Source organism: Miscanthus floridulus, chromosome 2 (genome assembly GCF_019320115.1).
Source record: "Miscanthus floridulus cultivar M001 chromosome 2, ASM1932011v1, whole genome shotgun sequence".
Taxonomy (NCBI): Eukaryota; Viridiplantae; Streptophyta; class Magnoliopsida; order Poales; family Poaceae; genus Miscanthus; species Miscanthus floridulus.
Window position 1 is genome coordinate 181,547,899 of NC_089581.1, and position 10,133 is coordinate 181,558,031.

The following is a 10,133-nucleotide window of genomic DNA, read 5'->3' on the forward strand; positions in this document are numbered from 1 at the left end:
TTCATCTCGTCAATTACGGGCAAACTGTGCAATTAGTTGTTCTTTTTACCTATATTTATTGCTCCATGCATATGCCGCAAGATTCGATGTGACAGGAAATCTTGAAAAATTTTGGATTTTGGGTGGGATCTAAACACCCCTTAGAATTGTACCCTGTTGTTGTTGTTGTTGTTTCTTTCAGGGTGGTCGTATAATATCGCTGCAACGGCGCCGGCGCAGACAATAACGGGCAACAGCCGGGCAGACGGAGACGCGGAGTGGGGCGCGCAACCTGTGGGGTTTCAGGGTTTGTCCCTGCGTGGCAGCGACCCAGCCCCATCGAGGCATGGAGGATGGAGCCGGGAGCCAAATCGGAAGCAAAGCAAGGTGAGGCGAGAGCGGGATCTGGTGCGGGGGCAAGCGGCAGCGGCGGCGGCATCATCAAGGTGTATCATGAGAGGCAGAGGCTGCAATTCTGTCTCCTCCATGCTCTCAACAACCTTATGCAGGTAGATCCCATCTCTTTCTAGTTTCTACCATTATCTGTATCCCCTTGACTTCATGCTCATGTTCTATTAGCGCGTTGTGCTTATTACTTCCTTTATATGTCCTTTGATCCCTGCATATCCTCTATAGTTCCAAATTGCCCCTGGTGAGTGGTGACTATCGGTTTCCAGAGAGGGACTGATTGAGTTGCTTGTTGAAATTGTTAGTAGTTGGGCGTTGTGCGTGCTCCACTCACTACTTTATCTTATATTCATATATGGATGAATCGAATCCGGATGGTCACGGCATGTTTATCATGCTATCTGGACGCACATTTATGTGTACTGCTCATCCTTTTTGCACACTTCTTTTCCACCCGTTGAATAAAGTCTGGCGAGATTTGCTTGTGAAACATGAATTTATATAAGCCCGGGAGAAACAGATCATGTAGAGTCGTTAACTCTATTGGTTATGTGTTAAATTGCAAAGTGCTTCAGAGATTATGTAGGCTGGATTACTGCAAAAGCACGGACAAGTCAGAATTCACGAAAGTATATAAAAAAGTCACGAATCACAAAGATTTCACCTGCTACCTGGGCACCTGGACTTGGATGTTCTTCTAAAAATAAAAAATATTATTATAATTTACTTGCATACAAGGTTTTGCTATTTCGCTTATATCAGTATATATGTTATAAGATCACAAATCTCTGAAAACGGCAGTCCATTTATTTCTTTTTTATGTACTGTCTTTCTTACTTTGGTGTGCCATATTTATATCTAACTTCTGTAGACTAAGTGTGTCAGTTATGTTTTCTGTGGTTCAGGAAAAGGAATGTTTCACCCGTGTTGAGTTGGATGGGATTGCTGGAAATCTTGTTCTCAATGATCCAAACAAGGGCCAATGGACTCCTCTATCATTCATTTTTAAACCGCACCACAATGTTATAACTGGGAACTATGATGTAAATGTTCTCATCACAGCATTAGAAGCTAGAAAGAAGAAAGTGGTTTGGCATGATCGTCGGAAAGGGGCATCATCAATCGATCTGAATGCAGAAGCATTGGTAGGCCTGATGATCAATGTACCTATCAGGAGGTTCAGGGGGCTCTGGACTGGCAGGCATTGGGTGGCAATTGGAAGCATTGATGGCATCTGGTTTAATTTGGACAGTGATCTTTCTGAACCCAAGCAGTTTAAGGACAGAGAAAACGTGATTGGGTTCCTTGACAGTGTGCTCAGTCAAGGTGGAGAACTCATGGTCGTGATGCGAGATGAATAACCCTATTGCCCCAAATCTCAAAAGGCTACCAAAATAGCCTCTTCTATGTGACTTTCCATACTTTTGAGTTGTCATCTTAATGAGATCACAGACACCTACAGCAGAAATTTCCTAAACCCTGCGGTTTAATTGCTGATCATAATGGACAGATTGGTATATGGAAGGTTCAGTGTGCAACATATACACTTCATGTGTTTCCGCTGGCCCTTTGATTTATTGTTGTGCCCGTCTATGTCATATACTGGAAACTGGATTGCCAACCAGGTGTCTGCAGTAGGTAGAACATTAACTTGATAAATGATGAAAATAGCGAACTTCGATTCTCAGCAAGAATACGTTACCGTGGAGTTGTACAGAACTAATGGGGAGGTTGCTTCTGTTGTAGTCATATGCTTTGGAGAAACAAAGTTGTCCTGGCATGCTCCTAGAATTTGTCAGTTCGTTCGTAAGTACTATTGGATACCAAGATATGTAACATTATCTGTAGATTATACTAGTTGATACCCATGGAATAAGCAGAGCTGTATCCCATCGTCTTTCAATTATTACAAAGCATAAAATATATTTAGCTGTAAGATCATTGTTGTTTAATGCCATCATATCGAGTTAGGAAGGTGATGCTATTGAGCTTGTTATGGAGATGCTGTGGTGATTTACAGCCTGTTCGTTTGGCTGGGCTGGTTCGTGAAGAAGTACTGCTGGCTGGTTTGTGTGAGAGAAAAATATTGTTCTAGCTGGAAATTTACGATCGTTTCACCCCAGCCGAACAGGCTGTTAATACTTTCTTTCCTCGCCCTTGCACTAATTACTTTCTTTCCTCGCCCATGCACCGCATCTTTCCTCGCCCTTGCACCACATTCATGCAATTTGATTTCAGTTGGGGAAGCAAAATAACCAAAGGAAAAAATGGTGTAGTTTGTCTACTGTGTTCTTCCAAATTTCAACTTCAGACTCAGAAGTGTCAGAGAAAACAAGAAAAGTAATTTGCAGAAACCGGCCTACAAAAATACCAAAGGGGTTCTTCAGAAATTCATAGTTTTGTTACTCTTTCAATAAAAAAAATGAATTGTAGCTTCAAAACCTCACACATAATCACTTCTTCCGTCCGAGTGTCATTCTCATCTTCTGAGAAGTCAAATATTTACAACTTTAATCAAATATATAAGAAATATTAATATTTAGGATACATAATTAGTATCATTAGATAAATCATTGAATAATTTTATTAATAAACTTATTTGAAGATACAAATGTTTATTATATTTTCTACAAACCTAGTCAATTTTTAAAAAAGTTTGACTGACACAAATTCTATGACGACCCTTTTTGGGACAGAGGGAGTATAGCATAACTGTACTTCACAGCTATTCGTGTCCATCACGGATTATAGCATAACTGTAATTCACAACTATTCGTGTCCGTCTTTCGCACAAAAAGAAATTATTCGTGTCCATCCGGTGCCTCAACGAGCCGGGTTGCGCTGTTGCACCTGGTTTGGATTGCACTTGATTTATTGGCACCCGAGCGTCGTACATAATTCGGTATTGAAGCCACTCACAGGAACAAGACTCTATACTGCACATGCGACAAGTACTTCGTAATTATTGGAGCATTTGTGTCAAACCTTCTGAGTTAGCAGATCGGCAATCTTAAGTGCTGTCTAATGTACATGAATTGCATACAAGCCGTAGTCAGTCAAACTGTAGACATTTGTTTTGAATGCAGCTAGCCACACAAAACTCGCAAGCTGTTTTGGTACAATGTACAAATTCTTTGGTTATAACAGCAACTAGTTGGAGAGGGCAGCGAGAGAAGAATCCGGAACAAGGTAGTCTAGTTAGTTTTGCCCATCTTCTTCCGCCAGTACGATATTGCAGTGCTGTAGTGCTCATTGCGGATTTTCTTTGAGGCTGCTCTCCAGTCACACTTCTCCATCTCTTCCCTGGCAGCCTTTCCAATGGTTTCTCTGAGATCTTTTGAATTGAGGAGCTGCTCTATCTTCCTCACACACTCATCAAGATCTCCGGGTGTAAACAAAAAGCTTGTCTTACCCTCCTTGTCCTTGGGTATTATATCAGGTATCCCTCCAGCACGAGCAGCGACGACTGGGACTCCAGAAGCCATGGACTCCAGCACTACTTGCCCGAGGGTCTCAGACTCTGAAGGCATTGCAAATACATCGGCACTGGCGTACGCTTGTGAGAGCTCCTCACCTTGGAGCATTCCAGTAAAAACTGCAGGCATGCCCATGAACATTTTTTCCAACTCAGCCCTGCATGCCCAGGTAAAACAGACAATGTAAATATTTCTATTTTTAAGATCAAACCATTGCAAGGGTCAAACAGATGACCGAACACCTAAAGTATAAGTTAGTTATCTATGGTGCTGCTACAACATGTGTGGTGTGGCTGTACTTTTAGTGCATTATAACTACTGTACTTGGTATACAACTGTCCTGCATTGAACAATTATGGCCTACTATTAGGAAAAAGAATCCTCAGGCCAACCCATGATTGAAATTATGTTTGTCCACTTGTAATTTAAAATAAATTGTTTACAGAAGGGTATTTAGCAGGAATGTGATGCAGATAAAATCATTTTTACAGCATGCAAGTAATGATATGTGGTTGACATACATATACATATCTCATCAGGTGTGCATCATACTAAAAAAATAACATATAGCTAACGACTGAGGAATGGTGCACCTGTATGGCCCGTCTCCAACAAAGGCAATCCTTGCTCCTGGGAGCCTCTCCATAACCCTGTATTTTGACCAAAGTAAGCAAAATTCCTAATGATATGACAAACACCCTGTTCGCTTGTTGGTTTCAGCCAGCCCAAACCAGCCAGCCAACAGTGTTTTCCTCTCACAACAAACCAGCACCAGTCAGCCCAAACCAGCCCAGAAACCAACCAGCGAACAGGCCGAAAAGATACAACCTACAGACAAGTAGCCCATGAAAGGCGCAACCAAATTGAAATGCTTATTTGGTTAAAAAGCAATATGATATGCTGTGTATGCGCAAAGCTAAAAGGTCAAGCCAAAGTAAACTATGCTGACTTACAGAAAGCTGACAATACTGGGAAAATAGAGAGTCAAGCAATTTTAAGTTTCAGCAGCAACACGAACATGATAGTTTATTAGCTTCTGTAGTTATTATAGCCAAAATTAAATGATGGATAAAATCTATACCATATGGATATGCTATGAATAATCAATCGAGTTAGTTAACTCGAGTTCATGCTGATGAGTGGTTACACTTCCTGTATAAAGTAAAAGGCTCACCTTTTCAGAAAATCCAAATTTTTTTCACGTCCAAAACGGCCCACATGTATTACCAATGGTTTTTCTGGTTCACCACCACTAATGGGAAAGGAAAAGAAATTGTGTTAGTCCATGCAAAGTTTCTTAACACTCCTGTCATTAAAAATTGAAGCAAGCGGTGACACCTCAATCTGGCACGCATTTCATGCCTCTGATATTTAGTATGAAAGCTTTCAGAATCTACACCCTTATTCCAAAGCCGTATTCTGTTTGCTGAAGAGGCATGGCAGGTTATGTTCAGCATGGATAGAGGGATCAAAAACTACAAAAACATTAATAATATTGTCACTACTTAACCTGGTACCACTTTAGCAGTTTCAAAGTCTTCAGCAATAGCCACCGAAGGAACTAGAGTAAGATCTGCTGATCTGTGGAGGCATCCTTTGAAATGAAAAGAGATTCAGCACACAGTAATGAAAACCATCTTATAGACCACTTTTCTTCTGCTGAGAACAAAATAGGAGTGATAATATTGTGGCTTACTTATAAAACCCCATGTGGGCTCAAGTAACCAATTTAAATTGTATCTCGGTATGTACCTGCAAGCCGTAACAGCACATGAATTCAAAACCGCAAAAGCATTAACAGCCATGACATCGAACGGTAAAATTTGCAATGGAAAGAAATGATGCAGCCCAGCTGATGTCTACTAGGAAAATGAAAAATGTTCAGTCATGGTTCTAGCATATCAGAGGCAGAACGTTTGTTCATTGATTTCCTCACACATACATCTATGTGGGAGTTCCCTTGTTTTGTATTGCGACAAACCTGTACTGGATCTATGTCCACACTCCACATGCACTATACCAATTAAGCTATGCAGCATTGCACCTGAGGTTCTATGACCACATATGATTGGCACAAACAGATTTGCCTCATGGTATCACCGGCTCACCACAGGTTCATAATGCCTGCCCAAAACTATTTTTGAGTCTATCTCAGGACACATTTTGTTGAACTGATTTACTGAGAATTCTCCATATCAGCCAGAACGCTGTTTAGGAAACTCAGTATTCAATTCTCCCTGAAATGAATTTACATGCAGAACATTCTTCAATGTGATATGTACATGTACAACAAGTAAATGACCCCTCACCAACATATTCACAAGACTATCAGTTAGTATAATCTGAATGGTCAACTGGCTAGATTTTTTTGCACAAAAAGTGGACAAAATATTGTTGATGATTATATGCAAGTACACAAAACTTAAAATAAAAAGTATTGACCCCACAGGGATCTGTATCCTACAATGATGACATCTCATTCTATGAAACAAATCGGATGTTACACAAACAAGGTATAATTGAACTTCCAGAGCTGATCACTACTTTAAACGTTTGAAAGATCTGTATCTAGTTAGATCATACATGCAAACAAACTCATGTTGCGTCAAAAGAATATCATTTCAACAAGAGGGACTCACGCTGGAAGATGTGTGTGATAAGACATCACCATTGGAACTGATATCATCCTTGCTATAGCCAAAGCGCCGAGAACCTGTAATCACATAAGGTGATAAGTAAGGCAAAAACATTGGACGGAGTATAATACTATGGGTATGCATTGATTACCATAATTCCAGGTGAAGTCGCATGGATTATGTCCGGCTTGAATTTATTCACCTCAGAAAATATTCTGGGGCTCAATGCCAGCGAGAGTGGAACATTTTGGTACAGAGGACATGGAAAACTGAAAAGGAGGGTTTTAGGAAACCGAAATTGCAAAACGACAAAATATTCCAAAAGTAGAATTTTAATGCGATACCAAAACGAGACAATGAAACAGAACAAAATATCATGAATAATCAATTTCAGTGCGCGATGTGCATGCCTAAACTAGCATGCTGTTTGGCTGGTAGAATTGTAATGCAAATGGAAATGAAATCAGTTCACATTATATATGTTGCCATAACATGGAAAGCTGTGATTCGTTTGCGTTTCCGTTACCAAAACTACCACCAAACAGCACGTAGAATGCCAAACGACTACAAAGATCATTTACACCTTGTCTCTCTTTTGCTTCAACAAGGAAGCAGTAATCTATTCCAAAGTGAATCCAAAAGTGTGCTCTCAGTAAGGTTGTTATTACTATACATTATTGGTATTCCTAGAGAGGGTAAAGATAGTCTATGTTGGGTTGCAGATTACCTCCACGAACCAATGACCTTTGCTCCATGGAACTCCTCAGGAGCTCCCTTGTGAGTAGTCACCACCAATACCTGAACCAAAAAGTGCAGATGACGTGAATTGTGGGTAGAAATATGGTCAGGAAGAAAATCTCATACATATACTACTATATTAGAGCATTAGACGTGAATTCTAGAATAGTAATATGGTCCTGAAGAAACTCTCATACATATACTATTGCACTTTGCTACACAAGGAAGAACAACAGAGTGGTTACCTCATCGCCCATCTCTCGTAGATGCTTGATGAAGTTCTGAAACCGATTCTTGTAGCCGGAAATGTAACTGCAAAACCCGGAAGCCATTGACTTAGCAGTAATCGGTGCTTAGATCAAAGAAAGGCAGGTTTGACCAATCATTATCTTAGTGGCCCAGTGGCTTACACGCCGATCCGATCTACTCTAATCTGACTAGCAGCTGAATGCCTGGGAAGAGAAGGCGGAGACTAACGCAAAGGGCGACGGCTCGACGAAGAGAGCAATGCGGCGCGGCTTGGAGCTCCACTCGGCGTCGGCCTCCTCGGTCTGCAACAGCGGCACCTGCGCCTCCCCTGTCTGCGACATCCTCCTCTGACGCGAGCGATCCCCGGCAGCAGTCCACCGCTCGAACTAGACGCAGCCTGATTCGCTTGTGCCGCTTCAAGCGCGTGCCGCGGCCGCCCTTATCCTGCTTCCTCCCGCGTCGTCGGCTCCCTCCGGCCCGGTCCCAGCCTGCCGCTTGACTTGCAACCCACGCGGGCAGGTGGTGGTGGCGGCGGCGCGCGGAAGCAGCTTCACGGCAACGCGCGGGCGCACCCAGAAGCGGCACCGGGACGCGACGGGGCGCGCGTGGGGGAAGCGCGACGACGACGGCGGGGACGTGGTTGTGGTAGACTGGCAGTGGCCGTGTAGGGAGAGAGAGAAAACAAATATGAAGGAAGTGGCGAAGGCAAGGAACGAGCCGAGCCAAAGGCAGAGGACAGCGGCAGACGGGGAATCGAACCGATTCTCTCCAGCTGCCGATCGAAATCAAGCGGGACACGGCCGTCGACGAGGGAGAGACAGAGAATAACTGTCAAGGCAAAGGCCGCCGACCCGGCGTGGAATATGCTTTTCCCTGCCGCAGTGCCGCGGGTGGGAGGCCCACCTGGTCCGGCCGGCCGCTTGGCCTTGGACGATTGGACTCGCCTGCCTGTGTGCCTGCTGCGGCGTGCGTTCGTGCGTCCGAGTCCGATTTTTACCGCGCTCTCGCCCCGGTAGGGCCGCAGGAGCCACCAGCCAGGCAGGCAGTCCAGACACGGGACGGGCCGATGGGGACGCGCGGCGCGGGTGCACTCTAGTGGAGGGCCTCAGCTGCGGACTTGCCGATACGGCGACGGCGATGCCATTGCGAGGTACGGTCCGATGCCCGCCCGTGCCACCTCCAGGCTCCAGCCTAGCTCTACCCCGCAGGCCGCAGCCGAGTATGTTCGTTTTGGCTTGTATAATCAAATTCTCGTTGAAAAATGTGAGAACCCCAATTAACATCTTGATTTCGTGAATTCGACCGGCCCTACTTGGATGCACCGGCTAACTTAGCTGTGGTGAATCCAAAGTCCAAACACGGTACAACTAAACTCAGCTAAAGGTCTCTCGGTTAATGAGAACCAGCTAATCTCATTAGCTGTTCTAACCCCGCTAATGGCAGCTAAAATTGGTTAATGACCAATTTGCTCCTCGATTATTTCCACAATCTTTTTTTTTTTTTTTTTTTGCTGCATCTGCGCTCATGCCCGTCCGACCATGGCTACTCCAGCCCGACCTCGGCCTTCTCTGTGCCGGTTCGCCATGGCTGCTCCTCTCAGCCGCAAGCTCCGCCAGGCCATGCCCGCCGGCCGTGCCTGTCCGCGCCACCATGCAGGACCCGCCGCTCCCACGCTCGCGAGCTCTGCCTGGCCGCACCCGTCGTGCAGGATCCGCCGTGGTCGTGCCCACGAGCTCCGTCTAGCCACGCCCATCGTGGCCGCGCCCTCCTGCTGCGCGCGAGCGAGTCAGGAGGAAGAAGAGCCCATGTCTTTTATTATTCCTACTACTAGCAAATGTGCCCGTGTTTGCAACTGGATCTAATACGTGTTGGAATAAGATATTTTGGACATGAGTAAGTTATAGCACGGGTCTTAACTCTGAGTCAAAAATTAAATTAACTTAGTAGTAAAAATCCTTGTTTTTTAAGGAGTGAAAGATTAAAATAGTTATGGTCTCTTATTTATTATTTGTTTTTTACTCTTATTATATCTATTAGAAACAAAAAAAAAATTGGAGAAAACCACGTAAACAATGAAAATAAATTTAGAAAAGACGAGCTAGTGTCTAGAAACAATAACGAGAAGAAAAATCTAAACATACTTGAAGCCGAGTAGAAAGTGGTCATGACAAAAATTAAAATGTACTCTAAAAAATAGCCATGGAGCGAACGGATGCTAGGCCAGCTGGTTTAGCGCTCTCAGTAGCACCCTCGAGGTGTGGGTTCGAGCCCTAGGTGTGGCACACCCACGCGTTGTTTTCGGGGATTTTTCCCAAGCGACGTAAAAAAACTTCCTCTTCTGCCCTACGTCCAAAACATAGGTCTGTGGCCAGCTCATCTCAAGGAGCTACGGTGCCGCTGTGTATGGGTGGGACAGGGATTCGAGGTTTTTTCGATCTGCGTGAGAAGATCTTCTTCTTAAGCCGAAATACCCTAGCGACCGCGGATCAAGATTTTTTTAAAATAGCCATGAAAGAAAAGAACATATTCGGAGCCAAGTGAAAAAAGTCTATTGTAGGGACATCAAGATTTTTTTAAAATAGCCATGAAAGAAAAGAACATATTCGGAGCCAAGTGAAAAAAGTCTATTGTAGGGACCCACTAGTTT

General features: G+C 43.9%; 2 protein-coding genes across 2 annotated transcripts; one reads left to right on the forward strand and one right to left on the reverse strand.

Annotated features, from left to right (window-relative positions):
- Positions 1-205: 205 nt before the first annotated feature.
- On the forward strand, positions 206-2,274 carry LOC136540895 (josephin-like protein). The gene is made up of 2 exons (XM_066532934.1): positions 206-488; positions 1,293-2,274. Exons 1-2 carry the CDS (start codon positions 333-335, stop codon positions 1,746-1,748), a joined length of 612 nt encoding a protein of 203 aa, XP_066389031.1. The 5' UTR covers positions 206-332; the 3' UTR covers positions 1,749-2,274.
- A 1,065-nt stretch (positions 2,275-3,339) lies between these two features.
- LOC136535953 (sulfoquinovosyl transferase SQD2-like) lies at positions 3,340-8,430 on the reverse strand. The gene is made up of 11 exons (XM_066528404.1): positions 7,715-8,430; positions 7,483-7,549; positions 7,227-7,297; positions 6,651-6,768; positions 6,503-6,576; positions 5,560-5,615; positions 5,374-5,457; positions 5,202-5,289; positions 5,038-5,115; positions 4,457-4,513; positions 3,340-4,020 (listed from the first exon to the last, which is right to left on the reverse strand). Exons 1-11 carry the CDS (start codon positions 7,825-7,827, stop codon positions 3,582-3,584), a joined length of 1,245 nt encoding a protein of 414 aa, XP_066384501.1. The 5' UTR covers positions 7,828-8,430; the 3' UTR covers positions 3,340-3,581.
- Positions 8,431-10,133: the final 1,703 nt, after the last annotated feature.